The sequence below is a fragment of the Oncorhynchus nerka genome, linkage group LG7 (assembly GCF_034236695.1).
Source record: "Oncorhynchus nerka isolate Pitt River linkage group LG7, Oner_Uvic_2.0, whole genome shotgun sequence".
Lineage (NCBI taxonomy): Eukaryota > Metazoa > Chordata > Actinopteri > Salmoniformes > Salmonidae > Oncorhynchus > Oncorhynchus nerka.
Window position 1 is genome coordinate 87,377,152 of NC_088402.1, and position 21,488 is coordinate 87,398,639.

At 42.6% G+C, this 21,488-nt stretch overlaps 1 protein-coding gene across 1 annotated transcript in view; it reads right to left on the bottom strand.

The window, feature by feature from the left end:
* Window positions 1-21,488, bottom strand: part of LOC115124835 (copine-8-like) — a 255,346-nt gene that overhangs the window by 60,586 nt on the left and 173,272 nt on the right. Inside the window, exons 13-14 of the mRNA XM_065020944.1 lie at window positions 14,406-14,459; window positions 11,385-11,446 (exon numbers count right to left, since the gene is read on the bottom strand). Coding sequence (XP_064877016.1) covers window positions 11,385-11,446; window positions 14,406-14,459 — 116 coding nt within the window. The remainder of the gene's footprint in view (window positions 1-11,384; window positions 11,447-14,405; window positions 14,460-21,488) is intronic.

Here is a 21,488-nt window from a genome sequence, read left to right on the forward strand (position 1 = left end):
GTGGTAATAATAACAGGTAGACTGGTGGTAATAATAGACAGGTAGACTGGTGGTAATAATAGACAGGTAGACTGGTGGTAATAATAGCAGGTAGACTGGTGGTAATAATAACAGGTAGACTGGTGGTAATAATAGCAGGTAGACTGGTGGTAATAATAGCAGGTAGACTGGTGGTAATAATAACAGGTAGACTGGTGGTAATAATAGCAGGTAGACTGGTGGTAATAATAACAGGTAGACTGGTGGTAATAATAGCAGGTAGACTGGTGGTAATAATAGCAGGTAGACTGTAATAGCAGGTAGACTGGTGGTAATAATAGCAGGTAGACTGGTGGTAATAATAACAGGTAGACTGGTGGTAATAATAGCAGGTAGACTGGTGGTAATAATAGCAGGTAGACTGGTGGTAATAATAACAGGTAGACTGGTGGTAATAATAACAGGTAGACTGGTGGTAATAATAGCAGGTAGACTGGTGGTAATAATAGCAGGTAGACTGGTGGTAATAATAGACTGGTGGTAATAATAGGGTAGACTGGTGGTAATAATAGCAGGTAGACTGGTGGTAATAATAGCAGGTAGACTGGTGGTAATAATAGCAGGTAGACTGGTGGTAATAATAGCAGGTAGACTGGTGGTAATAATAGCAGGTAGACTGGTGGTAATAATAGCAGGTAGACTGGTGGTAATAATAGCAGGTAGACTGGTGGTAATAATAGCAGGTAGACTGGTGGTAATAATAGCAGGTAGACTGTAATAGCAGGTAGACTGGTGGTAATAATAGCAGGTAGACTGGTGGTACTATAGACTGGTGGTAATAATAGCAGGTAGACTGGTGGTAATAATAACAGGTAGACTGGTGGTAATAATATCAGGTAGACTGGTGGTAATAATAGCAGGTAGACTGGTGGTAAATAATAGCAGGTAGACTGGTGGTAATTTGTAGGTAGACTGGTGGTAATAATAGGATAAGAGCGTCTGGTGGTGACTTAAATGTAATGTAAATGTAATAGCAGGTAGACTGGTGGTAATTATAAGAGGTAGACTGGTGGTAATAATAACAGGTAGACTGGTGGTAATACTAGCAGGTAGACTGGTGGTAATACTAGCAGGTAGACTGGTGGTAATACTAGCAGGTAGACTGGTGGTAATAATATCAGGTAGACTGGTGGTAATAATAGCAGGTAGACTGGTGGTAACAACAGGTAGACTGTAATAGCAGGTAGACTGGTGGTAATTATAAGAGGTAGACTGGTGGTAATAATAGCAGGTAGACTGGTGGTAATAATAACAGGTAGACTGGTGGTAATAATAGCAGGTAGACTGGTGGTAATAATATCAGGTAGACTGGTGGTAATAATAGCAGGTAGACTGTAATAACAGGTAGACTGGTGGTAATAATAACAGGTAGACTGTAATAACAGGTAGACTGGTGGTAATAATAGCAGGTAGACTGGTGGTAATAATAGCAGGTAGACTGTAATAACAGGTAGACTGGTGGTAATAATAGCAGGTAGACTGGTGGTAATAATAGCAGGTAGACTGTAATAGCAGGTAGACTGGTGGTAATAATAGCAGGTAGACTGGTGGTAATAATATCAGGTAGACTGGTGGTAATAATAGCAGGTAGACTGTAATATCAGGTAGACTGGTGGTAATAATAGCAGGTAGACTGGTGGTAATAATAACAGGTAGACTGTAATATCAGGTAGACTGGTGGTAATAATAACAGGTAGACTTTTGGTAATAATAGCAGGTAGACTGGTGGTAATAATAGCAGGTAGACTGGTGGTAATAATATCAGGTAGACTGGTGGTAATAATAACAGGTAGACTGGTGGTAATAATAGCAGGTAGACTGGTGGTAATAATAGCAGGTAGACTGGTGGTAATAATAGCAGGTAGACTGTAATAACAGGTAGACTGGTGGTAATAATTGCAGGTAGACTGTAATAGCAGGTAGACTGGTGGTAATAATAGCAGGTAGACTGGTGGTAATAATAACAGGTAGACTGTAATATCAGGTAGACTGGTGGTAATAATAGCAGGTAGACTGTAATAGCAGGTAGACTGGTGGTAATAATAACAGGTAGACTGGTGGTAATAATAGCAGGTAGACTGGTGGTAATAATAGCAGGTAGACTGGTGGTAATAACAGGTAGACTGGTGGTAATAATAACAGGTAGACTGGTGGTAATAATAGCAGGTAGACTGGTGGTAACAACAGGTAGACTGTAATAGCAGGTAGACTGGTGGTAATAATAGCAGGTAGACTGTAATAACAGGTAGACTGGTGGTAATAATAGCAGGTAGACTGGTGGTAATAATAACAGGTAGACTGGTGGTAATAATAGCAGGTAGACTGGTGGTAATAATAACAGGTAGACTGGTGGTAATAATAGCAGGTAGACTGGTGGTAATAATAGCAGGTAGACTGGTGGTAATAATAGCAGGTAGACTGGTGGTAATAATAGCAGGTAGACTGGTGGTAATAATAACAGGTAGACTGGTGGTAATAATAGCAGGTAGACTGGTGGTAATAATAGCAGGTAGACTGGTGGTAGACTGGGTGGTAATAATAACAGGTAGACTGTAATATCAGGTAGACTGGTGGTAATAATAACAGGTAGACTGGTGGTAATAATAGCAGGTAGACTGGTGGTAATAATAGCAGGTAGACTGGTGGTAATAATATCAGGTAGACTGGTGGTAATAATAGCAGGTAGACTGGTGGTAATAAGCAGGTAGACTGGTGGTAATACTAGCAGGTAGACAGGTAGAGACTGGTGGTAATAATAGCAGGTAGACTGGTGGTAACAACAGGTAGACTGTAATAGCAGGTAGACTGGTGGTAATAATAACAGGTAGACTGGTGGTAATAATAACAGGTAGACTGGTGGTAATAATAACAGGTAGACTGGTGGTAATAATAGCAGGTAGACTGGTGGTAATAATAACAGGTAGACTGGTGGTAATAATAACAGGTAGACTGGTGGTAATAATAGCAGGTAGACTGGTGGTAATAATAGCAGGTAGACTGGTGGTAATAGACTGGTGGTAATAATAGCAGGTAGACTGGTGGTAATAATAGACTGTAATAGGGTAGACTGGTGGTAATAATAGCAGGTAGACTGGTGGTAATAATAGCAGGTAGACTGGTGGTAATAATAGCAGGTAGACTGTAATAACAGGTAGACTGGTGGTAATAATAACAGGTAGACTGGTGGTAATAATAGCAGGTAGACTGGTGGTAATAATAGCAGGTAGACTGTAATAGCAGGTAGACTGGTGGTAATAATAACAGGTAGACTGGTGGTAATAATAGCAGGTAGACTGGTGGTAATAATAGCAGGTAGACTGGTGGTAATAATAACAGGTAGACTGGTGGTAATAATAGCAGGTAGACTGGTGGTAATAATAGCAGGTAGACTGGTGGTAATAATAGCAGGTAGACTGGGTGACTGTAATAACAGGTAGACTGGTGGTAGGTAGACTGGTGGTAATAATAGCAGGTAGACTGGTGGTAATAATAGCAGGTAGACTGGTGGTAATAATAGCAGGTAGACTGGTGGTAATAATAGCAGGTAGACTGGTGGTAATAATAGCAGGTAGACTGGTGGTAATAACAGGTAGACTGGTGGTAATAATAGCATAGCAGGTAGACTGGTGGTAATAATAGCAGGTAGACTGGTGGTAATAATAACAGGTAGACTGGTGGTAATAATAGCAGGTAGACTGGTGGTAATAATAGCTAGCAGGTAGACTGGTGGTAATAATAGCAGGTAGACTGGTGGTAATAATAGCAGGTAGACTGGTGGTAATAATATAGCAGGTAGACTGGTGGTAATAATAGCAGGTAGACTGGTGGTAATAATAGCAGGTAGACTGGACTGGTGGTAATAATAGCAGGTAGACTGGTGGTAATAATAGCTGGTGGTAGACTGGTGGTAATAATAGCAGGTAGACTGGTGGTAATAATAGCAGGTAGACTGGTGGTAATAATAATGGTAATAGCAGGTAGACTGGTGGTAATAACAGGTAGACTGTAATAGCAGGTAGACTGGTGGTAATAATAGACTGGTGGTAATAACAGAGACTGGGCAGGTAGACTGGTGGTAATACAACAGGTAGACTGGTGGTAATAATATCAGGTAGACTGGTGGTAATAATAGCAGACTGTAGACTGGTGGTAATACTAAAGGTAGACTGTAATAATAGCAGGTAGACTGGTGGTAATTATAGCAGGTAGACTGGTGGTAATAATAGCAGGTAGACTGGTGGTAATAATATCAGGTAGACTGGTGGTAATAATAGCAGGTAGACTGGTGGTAATAATAGCAGGTAGACTGGTGGTAATAATAGCAGGTAGACTGGTGGTAATAATAGCAGGTAGACTGGTGGTAACAACAGGTAGACTGTAATAGCAGGTAGACTGGTGGTAATTATAAGAGGTAGACTGGTGGTAATAATAGCAGGTAGACTGGTGGTAATAATAACAGGTAGACTGGTGGTAATAATAGCAGGTGGTAATAATAGACTGGTGGTAATAATATCAGGTAGACTGGTGGTAATAATAGCAGGTAGACTGGTGGTAATAATAACAGGTAGACTGGTGGTAATAATAACAGTAATAATAGACTGGTGGTAATAATAGCAGACTGGTGGTAATAATAGCAGGTAGACTGGTGGTAATAATAGCAGGTAGACTGGTGGTAATAATAGCAGGTAGACTGGTGGTAATAATAACAGGTAGACTGGTAGACTAATAATAGCAGGTAGACTGGTGGTAATAATAGCAGGTAGACTGGTGGTAATAATAGCAGGTAGACTGGTGGTAATAGCAGGTAGACTGTAATAATAGCAGGTAGACTGGTGGTAATAATAACAGGTAGACTGTAATATAGCAGGTAGACTGGTGGTAATAATACTAGCAGGTAGACTGTAATAATAGCAGGTAGACTGGTGGTAATAACTAGCTGGTGGTAATAATAACAGGTAGACTGGTGGTAATAATAGCAGGTAGACTGGTGGTAATAATAACAGGTAGACTGGTGGTAATAATAGCAGGTAGACTGGTGGTAATAATAGCAGGTAGACTGGTGGTAATAATAGCAGGTAGACTGGTGGTAATAATAGCAGGTAGACTGGTGGTAATAATAGCAGGTAGACTGTAATAGCAGGTAGACTGGTGGTAATAATAACAGGTAGACTGGTGGTAATAATAGCAGGTAGACTGGGTAGACTGGTGGTAATAATAGCAGGTAGACTGGTGGTAATAATAACAGGTAGACTGGTGGTAATAATAGCAGGTAGACTGGTGGTAATAATAGCAGGTAGACTGGTGGTAATAATAGCAGGTAGACTGGTGGTAATAATAGCAGGTAGACTGGTGGTAATAGCTGTAATAGGGTAGACTGGTGGTAATAATAACAGGTAGACTGGTGGTAATAATAGCAGGTAGACTGGTGGTAATAATATCAGGTAGACTGGTGGTAATAATAGCAGGTAGACTGGTGGTAATATAAGACTAAAAACAGGTAGACTGGTGGTAATAATAACAGGTAGACTGGTGGTAATAATAGCAGGTAGACTGGTGGTAATAATAGCAGGTAGACTGGTGGTAATAATAGCAGGTAGACTGTAATAGCAGGTAGACTGGTGGTAATAATAGCAGGTAGACTGGTGGTAATAATAGCAGGTAGACTGGTGGTAATAATAGCAGGTAGACTGGTGGTAATAATAGCAGGTAGACTGGTGGTAATAATAGCAGGTAGACTGGTGGTAACAACAGGTAGACTGTAATAGCAGGTAGACTGGTGGTAATAATAGCAGGTAGACTGGTGGTAATAATAGCAGGTAGACTGGTGGTAATAATAACAGGTAGACTGGTGGTAATAATAGCAGGTAGACTGGTGGTAATAATAGCAGGTAGACTGGTGGTAATAATAGCAGGTAGACTGGTGGTAATAATAGCAGGTAGACTGGTGGTAATAATAACAGGTAGACTGGTGGTAATACTAGCAGGTAGACTGGTGGTAATACTAGCAGGTAGACTGGTGGTAATAATAGCAGGTAGACTGGTGGTAACAACAGGTAGACTGTAATAGCAGGTAGACTGGTGGTAATTATAAGAGGTAGACTGGTGGTAATAATAGCAGGTAGACTGGTGGTAATAATAACAGGTAGACTGGTGGTAATAATAACAGGTAGACTGGTGGTAATAATAACAGGTAGACTGGTGGTAATAATAGCAGGTAGACTGGTGGTAACAATAACAGGTAGACTGGTGGTAATAATAGCAGGTAGACTGGTGGTAATAATAACAGGTAGACTGGTGGTAATAATAGCAGGTAGACTGGTGGTAATAATAGCAGGTAGACTGTAATAACAGGTAGACTGGTGGTAATAATAGCAGGTAGACTGTAATAATCAGAGACTGGTGGTAATAATAGCACTGGTGGTAATAATAGCAGGTAGACTGGTGGTAATAATAGCAGGTAGACTGTAATAGACAGTAGACTGTAATAATAGCAGGTAGACTGGGTAATAACAGGTAGACTGGTGGTAATAATAGCAGGTAGACTGGTGGTAATAATAACAGGTAATAATAGCAGGTAGACTGTAATAGCAGGTAGACTGGTGGTAATAATAGCAGGTAGACTGGTGGTAATAATAGCAGGTAGACTGGTGGTAATAATAGCAGGTAGACTGGTGGTAATAACAGGTAGACTGTAATAGCAGGTAGACTGGTGGTAATAATAGCAGGTAGACTGGTGGTAATAATAGCAGGTAGACTGTAATAACAGGTAGACTGGTGGTAATAATAGCAGGTAGACTGTAATAGCAGGTAGACTGGTGGTAATAATAGCAGGTAGACTGGTGGTAATAATAGCAGGTAGACTGGTGGTAATAATAGCAGGTAGACTGGTGGTAATAATAGCAGGTAGACTGGTGGTAATAATAGCAGGTAGACTGGTGGTAATAATAGCAGGTAGACTGGTGGTAATAATAATAATAGCAGGTAGACTGGTGGTAATAATAGCAATAGACTGGTGGTAACAACAGGTAGACTGTAATAGCTAGACTGGTGGTAATGTAATAACAGGTAGACTGTAATAGCAGGTAGACTGGTGGTAATAATAACAGGTAGACTGGTGGTAATACTAGCAGGTAGACTGGTGGTAATACTAGCAGGTAGACTGGTGGTAATAATATCAGGTAGACTGGTGGTAATAATAGCAGGTAGACTGGTGGTAACAACAGGTAGACTGTAATAGCAGGTAGACTGGTGGTAATTATAATAGCAGGTAGACTGGTGGTAATAATAGCAGGTAGACTGGTGGTAATAATAACAGGTAGACTGGTGGTAACAATAACAGGTAGACTGGTGGTAACAATAACAGGTAGACTGGTGGTAACAATAACAGGTAGACTGGTGGTAATAATAGCAGGTAGACTGGTGGTAACAATAACAGGTAGACTGGTGGTAATAATAGCAGGTAGACTGGTGGTAACAACAGGTAGACTGTAATAGCAGGTAGACTGGTGGTAATAATAAGAGGTAGACTGGTGGTAATAATAGCAGGTAGACTGGTGGTAATAATAGCAGGTAGACTGTAATAACAGGTAGACTGGTGGTAATAATAGCAGGTGGTAACAACAGGTAGACTGTAATAGGTGGTAGACTGGTGGTAATAATAAGGTAGACTGGTGGTAATAATAACAGGTAGACTGGTGGTAATAATAACAGGTAGACTGGTGGTAATAATAACAGGTAGACTGTAATAGCAGGTAGACTGGTGGTAATTATCAGAGGTAGACTGGTGGTAATAATAGCAGGTAGACTGGTGGTAATAATAACAGGTAGACTGGTGGTAATAATAGCAGGTAGACTGGTGGTAATAATAGCTAGCTGTGGTAGGTAGACTGGTGGTAATAATAGCAGGTAGACTGGTGGTAATAATAGCAGGTAGACTGGTGGTAATAATAGCAGGTAGACTGGTGGTAACTGGTGGTAATAACAGGTAGACTGGTGGTAATATAGCAGGTAGACTGGTGGTAATAATAGCAGGTAGACTGGTGGTAATAATAACAGGTAGACTGGTGGTAATAATAGCAGGTAGACTGGTGGTAATAATAACAGGTAGACTGGTGGTAACAAGACTGTAATAACAGGTAGACTGGTGGTAATAATAACAGGTAGACTGGTGGTAATAACAGGTAGACTGGTGGTAATAATAGCAGGTAGACTGGTGGTAATAATAACAGGTAGACTGGTGGTAATAATAGCAGACTGGTGGTAATAATAGCAGGTAGACTGGTGGTAATAATAGCAGGTAGACTGGTGGTAATAATAAGAGGTAGACTGGTGGTAATAATAGCAGGTAGACTGGTGGTAATAATAGCAGGTAGACTGGTGGTAATAATAGCAGGTAGACTGGTGGTAATAATAGCAGGTAGACTGTAATAACAGGTAGACTGGTGGTAATAATTGCAGGTAGACTGTGGTAATAATAGCAGGTACTTTTGACTGGTGGTAATAATAGCAGACTGGTGGTAATAATAGCAGGTAGACTGGTGGTAATAATAGCAGGTAGACTGGTGGTAATAATAGCAGGTAGACTGGTGGTAATAATAGCAGGTAGACTAAACAATAATAAAATTAGCAGGTAGACTGTAATAGCAGGTAGACTGGTGGTAATAATAGCAGGTAGACTGGTGGTAATAATAACAGGTAGACTGTAATAATAGCAGGTAGACTGGTGGTAATAATAACAGGTAGACTGGTGGTAATAACTAGACAATAGGGTAGACTGGTGGTAATAATAGCAGGTAGACTGGTGGTAATAATAGCAGGTAGACTGGTGGTAATACTAGCAGGTAGACTGGTGGTAATACTAGCAGGTAGACTGGTGGTAATACTAGCAGGTAGACTGGTGGTAATAATATCAGGTAGACTGGTGGTAATAATAGCAGGTAGACTGGTGGTAATAATAGCAGGTAGACTGTGGTAATAGCAGGTAGTAGACTGGTGGTAATAATAAAATAATCCTGGAGGTAGACTGGTGGTAATACTAGCAGGTAGACTGGTGGTAATACTAGCAGGTAGACTGGTGGTAATACTAGCAGGTAGACTGGTGGTAATACTAGCAGGTAGACTGGTGGTAATAATATCAGGTAGACTGGTGGTAATAATAGCAGGTAGACTGGTGGTAACAACAGGTAGACTGTAATAGCAGGTAGACTGGTGGTAATTATAAGAGGTAGACTGGTGGTAATAATAGCAGGTAGACTGGTGGTAATAATAACAGGTAGACTGGTGGTAACAATAACAGGTAGACTGGTGGTAACAATAACAGGTAGACTGGTGGTAACAATAACAGGTAGACTGGTGGTAACAATAACAGGTAGACTGGTGGTAATAATAGCAGGTAGACTGGTGGTAACAATAACAGGTAGACTGGTGGTAATAATAGCAGGTAGACTGGTGGTAACAACAGGTAGACTGTAATAGCAGGTAGACTGGTGGTAATAATAAGAGGTAGACTGGTGGTAATAATAGCAGGTAGACTGGTGGTAATAATAGCAGGTAGACTGGTGGTAATAATAGCAGGTAGACTGTAATAACAGGTAGACTGGTGGTAATAATAGCAGGTAGACTGTAATAGCAGGTAGACTGGTGGTAATAATAGCAGGTAGACTGGTGGTAATAATAACAGGTAGACTGGTGGTAATAATAACAGGTAGACTGTAATAGCAGGTAGACTGGTGGTAATTATCAGAGGTAGACTGGTGGTAATAATAGCAGGTAGACTGGTGGTAATAATAACAGGTAGACTGTAATAGCAGGTAGACTGGTGGTAATTATCAGAGGTAGACTGGTGGTAATAATAGCAGGTAGACTGGTGGTAATAATAACAGGTAGACTGGTGGTAATAATAACAGGTAGACTGGTGGTAATAATAGCAGGTAGACTGGTGGTAATAATAGCAGGTAGACTGGTGGTAATAATAGCAGGTAGACTGGTGGTAATAATAGCAGGTAGACTGGTGGTAATAATAACAGGTAGACTGGTGGTAATAATAACAGGTAGACTGGTGGTAACAATAACAGGTAGACCGGTGGTAATAATAGCAGGTAGACTGGTGGTAATAATAATAGACTGTAATAGCAGGTGACTGGTAATAATAACAGGTAGACTGGTGGTAATAATAACAGGTAGACTGGTGGTAATAATAGCAGGTAGACTGGTGGTAATAATAGCAGGTAGACTGGTGGTAATAATAGCAGGTAGACTGGTGGTAATAATAGCAGGTAGACTGGTGGTAATAATAGCAGGTAGACTGTAGTAGCAGGTAGACTGTAATATAACTGTCATAGTGAATCTCTGTCTGACAGACAGGCAGAGCAAGCATTACAGTTGTTCGCTTCCCAAATGGCACCCTATTCCCTATGTAGTGCACTACTTTTGACCAGGACCCACAGGATGTAGTGCACTACTTTTGACCAGGCCTCATAGGGTGTAGTGCGCTATAAAGTGAATATGGTGTTGTCTGACAGGTAGATCTTAACAGTGTTGTCATGTAACTGTCACGAGACCTCAGAGGACAAGCTGAAACCTGTCTACAGCCCCAACAGAACAGTCGGAGAGACACTTTTGACCCGTGGCGCTACATAGGGATTAGGGTAGCCAGTTGAGACGCAACCAAAAAAATACATCCTGAAAACGGTAGTAGGCTTCATCTTGGGTCATATAAACGTGTCGTTTTCATCTAGGGTCATAAACGTGTCGTTTTCATCTAGGGTCATATAAACGTGTCGTTTTCATCTAGGGTCATATAAACGTGTCGTTTTCATCTAGGGTCATATAAACGTGTCGTTTTCATCTAGGGTCATATAAACGTGTCGTTTTCATCTAGGGTCATATAAACGTGTCGTTTTCATCTAGGGTCATATAAACGTGTCGTTTTCATCTAGGGTCATATAAATGTGTCGTTTTCATCTAGGGTCATATAAACGTGTCGTTTTCATCTAGGGTCATATAAACGTGTCGTTTTCTTGACCCTTTTATCATTCAATAACCCTGCCTGACTGTCAATTGGACCTGGTCACATGGTTGTGTCTTGATAAAAGGACAAATCTCATCTTTGCTCACTAAAGTCTTCAACAGCTATTTCTATAAATCAAATGTAAACATGAAGCGATAAGATCGATCAACTCTCAGATTGGGCTACAGCGGACATTGTCTTGACCTCCGCTCTTCAGCTGCAGGGTAGCCGTTTTCACACGCAACATCAAGATCAGAGACTTTAGAGGCTAGTTTTAAAAGGTGTCATTGTTTCTGTATATTGAAATACTGTAATGTAAACTTCTGAACCAGCTCACCCTCCTTTAATGTAGTCGAGGAATGTGTGTTCTGACTCCACCGCGAACGACAGCATGGTCACCTGGGTAGAGAGAATATTCAAAGCCGTTACCAAACATGTATATTCAACACTTAGGTAATCAACACAAAGTCACAAATGCAATGTATTCTCCAATTGAATCATAATTACTCACCACATCAGTAATCAAAACAATCACAATTTACCAATTACCAATTTAAACACATGAACCGTTAGCCCCCTGCCTCCAGGCCCCCCCGGGTTAACCAACCAGCACGCACCAACCCGCTTCCCAAGAGGGATTCATCATGAGTTTGTTTGACATCAGAGCGGCATATTAGTATTAGAACATTGATCCATCTCAATCACACACACACACGCACGCACGCGCACGCACTCACGCATACGCACGCACACACACACACACACACACACACACACACACACACACACACACACACACACACACACACACACACACACACACACACACACACACACACACACACACACATCTCACTGAGGTGTGATGAGAGCGACATGATGGATGTCTCCCTCTCTGATTTTAATTATCTAGTCACCGTCATCGTATTGAAGCTCAGCATGCCAAAGTGTGTGTGTGTGTTTGTGTGTTTGGGCCCAGGCAATAATAACAATGCACTGACTTCCTCCTAAATATCAGTCACTGACTCGGCATGGCAGCCACTCAGTCACTGATAGGACAACAGACTGATAACTGATGGATAGGACAACAGACTGATAACGGACTGAAAGGACAACAGACAGATGACTGACCGATAACTGACTGATAGGACAACCGACTGATATGACATCTGACTGATAGGACAACAAACTGATAACTGACTGATAGGACACCAGACTGATAACTGACTGATAGGACACCAGACTGATAACGGACTGATAACTGACTGATAGGACAACAGACTGATAACTGACTGATAGGACACCAGACTGATAACTGACTGATAGGACAACAGACTGATAACTGACTGATAACTGACTGACAGGACAACATACTGATAACTGACTGATAACTGACCGATAGGACAACAGACTGATAACTGACTGATAGGACACCAGCCTGATAACTGACTGACAGGACAACAGACTGTTAACAGACCGATAGGACAACAGACTGTTAACAGACCGATAGGACAACAGACAGATGACTGACCGATAACTGACTGATAGGACAACCGACTGATATGACAACTGACTGATAGGACAACAGACTGATAACTGACTGATATGACAACTGACTGATAGGACAACATACTGATAACTGACTGATAGGACAACATACTGATAACGGACTGATAGGACACCCGACTGATAACTGACTGATAGGACACCAGACTGTTAACAGACCGATAGGACAACAGACTGATAACTGACTGATAACTGACTGACAGGACAACAGACTGATAACTGACTGATAACTTACTGACAGGACAACATACTGATAACTGACTGATAACTGACTGATAGGACAACCGACTGATAACGGACTGATAGGACAACATACTGATAACTGACTGATAGGACAACAGACTGATAACTGACTGATAGGACAACATACTGATAACTGACTGATAACTGACTGATAGGACAACCGACTGATAACTGACTGACAGGACAACAGACTGATAACTGACTGATAACTGACTGACAGGACAACAGACTGATAACTGACTGATAACTGACTGATAGGACAACCGACTGATAACGGACTGATAGGACAACAGACTGATAACCGACTGATAGGACAACATACTGATAACTGACTGATAGGACAACATACTGATAACTGACTGATAGGACAACATACTGATAACTGACTGATATGACAACTGACTGATAGGACAACATACTGATAACTGACTGATAGGACAACAGACTGATAACTGACTGATAGGACAACATACTGATAACTGGCTGATAGGACAACATACTGATAACTGACTGATAGGACAACAGACTGATAACTGACTGATAGGACAACATACTGATAACTGACTGATAGGACACCAGACTGATAACTGACTGACAGGACAACAGACTGTTAACAGACCGATAGGACAACATACTGATAACTGACTGATAGGACAACATACTGATAACTGACTGATAGGACAACAGACTGATAACTGACTGATAGGACAACATACTGATAACTGGCTGATAGGACAACATACTGATAACTGACTGATAACTGACTGATAGGACAACCGACTGATAACGGACTGATAGGACAACATACTGATAACTGACTGATAGGACACCAGACTGTTAACAGACCGATAGGACAACAGACTGAAAACTGACTGACAGGACAACAGACTGATAACTGACTGATAACCGACTGATAACTGACTGATAACTGACTGATAGGACACCAGACTGATAACTGACTGATAACTGACTGACAGGACAACATACTGATAACTGACTGACAGGACAACAGACTGATAACTGACTGATAACTGACTGACAGGACAACAGACTGATAACTGACTGATAGGACAACAAGAATGATCACTGACTGATAGGACAACAATAATGATAACGGACTGATAACTGACTGATAGCTGACTGATAACTGACTGATAACTGACGGATAACTGACTGATAGGACAACAGAATGATAACTGACTGATAGGACAACAGAATGATAACTGACTGGTAGGACAACAGAGGACAGAGTACTCTGACCGGTTCACTTTGTTTGAGGTCGTTACAACTTCTTTCATCTCTAGTGGTACAGTGGTATTTGTTAATTGTCTCTAGACTCTAAACTATAACGAAACAAAAAGTATCTAAAGTACAGTATCTTGTTAAGTATCCAGGAATGGATTCAGAAGAGACAACCACTCTTTTTTTATTGCAATCCACTAACCACAAACTAATTTATGAACACAACAACAAACAGACGGGGAAGGAATATACGGTTGCGCCAGGAAGGAAACGATGTTCTATATTTGAACCTTTTTGACAGACTCACCGTCCCAGAATTGATGTATCTCTTCTTCTTGATCTTCTTCTTGGCATTCACCACCTAGGATTCAACAACCACAATACGAGCTTGATATCATAGATTTGTCAACATAAAAACCCTGTCAAATGTCTTCATTCCCATGGGCCAGTTAAGCAATAAGGCCTGAAGTGGTGTGGTACAGTATATGTCCAATATAGATTATTCCAGTCTTTCCATTGTGGTCTACGCTGGGTGTATTTACGTGCATGTGTATCCACGCCTCATAACTATGGAATGCAATCCACCGTGGTTTGTATTTCAGAACAGCACATGCCAATATAAACGTTTTAGTACACAAAGGCACGCGCGCAAGCACACACACACACACACACACACACACACACACACACACACACACACACACACACACACACAGGTTCAGGTGGAGCGTATTCAGGGCTAGAGGCCACAGGAAAACGTGTATGAATGCAGGAACTGGTAGTAAAATTATCAAGGTTGTAATGAAACATCTAACCCTAGAGCTCATTCTACAGGATACACAAACACACACACACGCACACAAACGTACACAAACAAACACACACATACACACACACATACAAATACACAGGGTATGCATGCAGTAACACACGTACACACACAGACACACATGTACACACATAAACACACACACACACACACACACACAACAAAACAAACACATATACACACATATGGTGCTACAGTGGATAGCAGCCATTTTTTTGTACAGAATGTCTCCACCATCATTTTCATCCCCACGGTAACCGTACGTAAATATCCCAACCAGAAGCCATGGGTTACTGACAACATCTACACTGAGCTAAAGGCTAGAGCTGCCGTTTTCAAGGAGCAGGATATGTAATCTTCATACACGTTTTCCTGTGGCCTCTAGCCCTGAATACGCTCCACCTGAACCTGTGTGTGTGTGTGTGTGTGTGTGTGTGTGTGTGTGTGTGTGTGTGTGTGTGTGTGTGTGTGTGTGTGTGTGTGTGTGTGTGTGTGTGTGTGTGTGTGTGTGAAAGAGTATCTTTCAGGCACTTATAAGAAATCCCTCTAAGACCTCCGACGAGCCATCAAACAGGCAAACCATCAATACAGGGCTAAGATTGAATCCTACTACACCGGCTCTGATGCTTGTCAGATGTGGCAGGGCTTACAAACTATCACGGATTACAAAGGTAAACCCAGCCGCAAACAGCCCAGTGAACGCCAGCCTACCAGATGAGCTATATGCCTTCTATGTTCGCTTCGAGGCAAGCAACACTGAACCATGCATGAGAGCACCAGCTGTTCCGGAAGACTGTGTGATCACGCTCTTCGCAACCGATGTGAGTAAGACCTTTAACCTGTTGCTTCTACTCGGGACGCTTGCGTCCCAACTAGAGCTCTGGAAATGCAAATGCGCTACGCTAAATGCTAATAGTATTAGTTAAAACTCAAAAGTTCATTAAAATACACATGCAGGGTATCGAATTAAAGCTACACTCGTTGTGAATCCAGGCAACAAGTCAGATTTTTAAAATGCTTTTCGGCGAAAGCATGAGAAGCTATTATCTGATAGCATGTAACACCCCAAAAGACCCACAGGGGACGTAAACAAAATAATTAGCATTTCGGCGTTACACAAACCGCACAATAAAATAGAAAACATTCATTACCTTTCACCATCTTCTTTGTTGGCACTCCTAGATGTCCCATAAACACTATTTGGGTCTTTATTTCGATTAAATCGGTCCATATAAAGCCTAGATATCGTTATATGTAGACTGTGTGATAAACGAAAAAACATTGTTTCAAAACGTAACGTCATTTTTTAAAATTCAAAAATGTCCGACGATAAACTTTCATGTGTTTGACAAAACACAAGACTCTAGACACCGTGTGGAAATACGTTTGTAATGCAACTTTAGGTATTAGTAAACGTTAATAAGCGATAAAATTCATCAGGAGGCGATGTAAAGATCATTAGCTGTCCGTCTGGAAAAATGTCCGGCTAGAAACTCAACTAAAATATCTTGGTATAGCAACTGCTTGGCATCTGACCGCTCTAAGGGACAAAAGCACCTACAAGGGGACTAGTGAGTATGGTCCAGTATACTCAGTGGGACTTCCTGACAGACCACCCCCAGGTGGTGAGCTCCCTGCCATCTAGGACCTCTATACTAGGTGGTGTCAGAGGAAGGCAGCATATAGGGAGGAGGTCAACCTGGCAGTGTGGTGCCAGGACAACAACCTCTCCCCTCAACATCAGCAAAGAATTCAGACTGACCTCTTTGTTCCACGTCACTAAGGGATAAACAAGATAGCACAACAGCGGTTCTGAGATCGCACAGCAAGTCTACCCACAATAGTTAACCAAATAGCTACCGGTGGTGTCAGAGGAAGGCCCAACAAATTCAAAGAATAGCACCTCTTTTGACGGGGCTGTAGCGGTTCTGACGCACCAAGTCTACCCACAATAGTTATAATTATTTTGACTCATCACATACACTGCTGTTACTGTTAGTAACTTATCTAGCTGCCTAGTCATTTTACCCCTACCTATATGTACATACACTACATGACCACCTGCTCGTCGAACATCTCATTCCAAAATCATAGGCATTAAAATGGAGTTAGTCCCCACGTTGCTGCTATAACAGCCTCCACTCTTCTGGGAAGACTTTCCACTAGATTTTGGAACATTGCTGCAGGGGACATGCTCCATGAAGCCACAAGAGCATTAGTTAGGACGGGCACTGATATTGGGCAATTAGGCCTGGCTCGCAGTCAGCGTTCCAATTCATCCCAAAGGTAATCGATGGGGTTGAGGTCTTCCACAATAATCTCGACAAACCATTTCTGTGTGGACGTTGCCATGTGCAACCGGGGATTGTCATTCTGAAACAGGAAAGGGCCTTCCCCAAACTGTTGCCACAAAGTTGGAAGCACAAAATCGACTACAATATCATTGTATGCTGTAGCTTTAAGATTTCCCTTGGGAAATTTCCCAATGGAACTAAGGGGCCTAGCCCCGACCATGAAAAACAGCGCAAACCATTATTTCTCCTCCACCTTTACAGTTGGCACTCTGCATTTGGGTAGGTAGAGTTCTCCTGGCATCCGCCAAACCCAGATTAGTCCGTCGGACTGCCAGATGTTGAAGCGTGATTCATCACTCCAGAGAACACATTTCCACTGTTCCAGAGTCCAATGGCAGCGAGCTTTACACCTCTCCAGCCAACGCTTGGCATTGTGCATAGTGATCTTAGGCTTGTGTGCGGCTGCCTGGCCATGGAAACCCATTTCATTAAGCTCCAGATGAACAGTTAATGTGTTGATGTTGCTTCCACACGCAGTCTGGAACTCAGTAGTGAGTGTTGCAACTGAGGACAGACAATTTTTACAAGCTTCAGCACTTGGTGGCCCCGTTCTGTGAGATTGTGTGGCCTGCCACTTTGCGGCTGAACCGGTGTTGCTCTGAGACGCTTCCACTTAACAATACCAGCACTTACAGTTGACAGGGGCAGCTCTAGCAGGGCAGACATTTTACAAACTGACATCTTGTCACTGAACTCTTCAGTAAGGCCGTTCTACTGCCAATATTTGTCTATTGAGATTGCATAGCTGTGTGCTTGATTTTACACACTTGTCAGCAATGGTTGTGGCTGAAATAGCTAAATCCACAAATTGAAGAGGTGTCCACATACTTTTGTTTACAGTTCCTTTGGAAAGTATTCAGACCCCTTGACTTTTTCCACATTTTGTTAAATAAAACACATTTCTCAACTATCTACACACAATACCCCATCATGACATCACAATACCCCATCACGACAAAGCAAAAACAGGTTTTTAGACATCCAACAAAATCCAAGATTGAACTCTTTGGCCTGAATGCCAAGCGTCACGTCTGGAAGAAACCTGGCACCATCCCTACGGTGAAGCATGGTGGTGGCAGCATCATGTTGTGGGGATTATTTTAAGATGCAGGGACTGGGAGACTAGTCAGGATCAAGGGAAAGATGAATGGAGCAAAGTATAGAGAGACCCTTGATGAAAACCTGCTCCAGAGTGCTCAGGACCTCAGACTGGGGCGAAGGTTCGCCTTCCAACAGAACAACGACTAAGCACACAGCCAAGACAACGCAAGAGTGGCTTCGGGACAAGTCTCTGAATGTCCTTGAGTGGCCCAGTCAGAGCCCGGACTTGAACTTGATCTAACATCTCTGGAGAGACCTGAAAATAGCTGGATCTGTGGAGGATCTGCGGAGAAGAATGGGAGAAACTCCCCAAATGTAGACATGCCAAGCTTGTAGCGTGGTTAGAGCATTGGACTAGTAACCGGAAGGTTGCAAGTTCAAACGCCCGAGCTGACAAGGTACAATCTGTCTTTCTGCCCCTGAACAGGCAGTTAACCCACTGTTCCTAGGCCGTCATTGAAAATAAGAATTTGTTCTTAACTGACTTGCCTAGTTAAATAAAGGTAAAATAAAAAAATAAAAAATAAAAATAACCAAGAAGAGTCAAGGTTGAAATCCCTGCGAGAGGTGCTTCAACAAAGTACTGAGTGAAGGTTCTGAATATTTCTGAATACTCTCTCGTTAATGTGTCGGGGGCTCAGGTCAGTCTGTTATATCTGGAGTATTTCTCCTGTCTTTTCCGGTGTCTTGTGTGAATTTAAGTATGCTCTCTCTAATTCTCTCTTTCTTTCTCTCTCTCTCTTTCTCTCTCAGAGGACCTGAGCCCTAGGACCATGCCTCAGGACTACCTGGTCTGATGACTGACTCCTTGCTGTTCCCAGTCCACCTGGTTGTGCTGCTGCTCCAGTTTCAACTGTTCTGCCTGCAGCTATGGAACCCTGACCTGTTCACCGGACGTGCTACCTGTCCCAGACCTGCTGTTTTCAACTCTCTAGAGACAGCAGGTGCGGTAAAGATACCCTAAATGATCAGCTATGAAAAGTCAACGGATATTTACTCCTGAGGTTCTGACCTGTTGCACCCTCTACAACCACTGTGATTATTATTATCTGACCCTGCTTGTCATCTATGAACATTTGAACATTTTGTCCATGTTCTGTTATAATCTCCACCTGGTACAGCCAGAAGAGGACTGGCCACCCCTCAGAGCTTGGTTCCTCTCTAGGTTTCTTCCTAGGTTCTGGCCTTTCTAGGGAGTTTTTTCCTAGCCACCGTGCTTCTACATCTGCATTTCTTGCTGTTTGGGGTTTTAGGCTGGGTTTCTGTATAGCACTTTGTGACATCGGCTGATTTGATTGATTGATTATGTACATGTGATATTTCAGTGTTTAAAAAAAATAGAATAATCAAACATTTTGAAAACCCTTTTTTTTGCTTTGTCATTATGGGGTATTGTCTGTAGATTGATGGGGGGGTAAGGCTAACAAAATGTGGAAAAAGTAAAAGGGTCTGAATACTTGCCGAATGCACATAGTGTATCTACCTCAATTACATTATACCCCTGCACACCGACTACAGCATTATACCCCTGCACATCGACTACAGCCTTATATCCCTGCACATAGACTACAGCCTTATACCCCTGCACACCGACTACAGCCTTATACCCCTGCACACCGACTACAGCCTTATACCCCTGCACATAGACTACAGCCTTATACCCCTGCACATAGACTACAGCCTTATACCCCTGTACATAGACTACAGCCTTATACCCCTGCACATAGACTACAGCCTTATACCCCTGCACATAGACTACAGCCTTATACCCCTGCACATAGACTACAGCCTTATACCCCTGCACACCGACTACAGCCTTATACCCCTGCACATCGACTACAGCCTTATACCCCTGCACACTGACTACAGCCTTATACCCCTGCACACCGACTACAGCCTTATACCCCTGCACACCGACTACAGAGTTATACCCCTGCACACCGACTACAGCCTTATACCCCTGCACACAGACTACAGCCTTATACCCCTGCACACCGACTACAGCCTTATACCCCTGCACATAGACTACAGCCTTATACCCCTGCACACTGACTACAGCCTTATACCCCTGCACACTGACTACAGCCTTATACCCCTGCACACCGACTACAGCCTTATACCCCTGCACACCGATACACACTTATACCCCTGCACATCGACTACAGCCTTATACCCCTGCACATAGACTACAGCCTTATACCCCTGCACACCGACTACAGCCTTATACCCCTGCACACCGACTACAGCCTTATACCCCTGCACATAGACTACAGCCTTATACCCCTGCACATAGACTACAGCCTTATACCCCTGCACATAGACTACAGCCTTATACCCCTGCACATAGACTACAGCCTTATACACCTGCACATCGACTACAGCCTTATACCCCTGCACACCGACTACAGCCTTATACCCCTGCACATCGACTACAGCCTTATACCCCTGCACACTGACTACAGCCTTATACCCCTGCACACCGACTACAGCCTTATACCCCTGCACATAGACTACAGCCTTATACCCCTGCACATAGACTACAGCCTTATACCCCTGCACATAGACTACAGCCTTATACCCCTGCACACCGACTACAGCCTTATACCCCTGCACATAGACTACAGCCTTATACCCCTGCACATCGACTACAGCCTTATACCCCTGCACATAGACTACAGCCTTATACCCCTGCACACCGACTACAGCCTTATACCCCTGCACATCGACAATAGCCTTATACCCCTGCACACCGACTCGACCCCTACAGCCTTATACCCCTGCACATAGACTACAGCCTTATACCCCTGCACACCGACTACAGCCTTATACCCCTGCACACCGACTACAGCCTTATACCCCTGCACATAGACTACAGCCTTATACCCCTGCACACTAGACTACAGCCTTATACCCCTGCACACCGACTACAGCCTTATACCCCTGCACATAGACTACAGCCTTATACCCCTGCACATAGACTACAGCCTTATACCCCTGCACACCGACTACAGAGTTATACCCCTGCACACCGACTACAGCCTTATACCCCTGCACATAGACTACAGCCTTATACCCCTGCACACCGACTACAGCCTTATACCCCTGC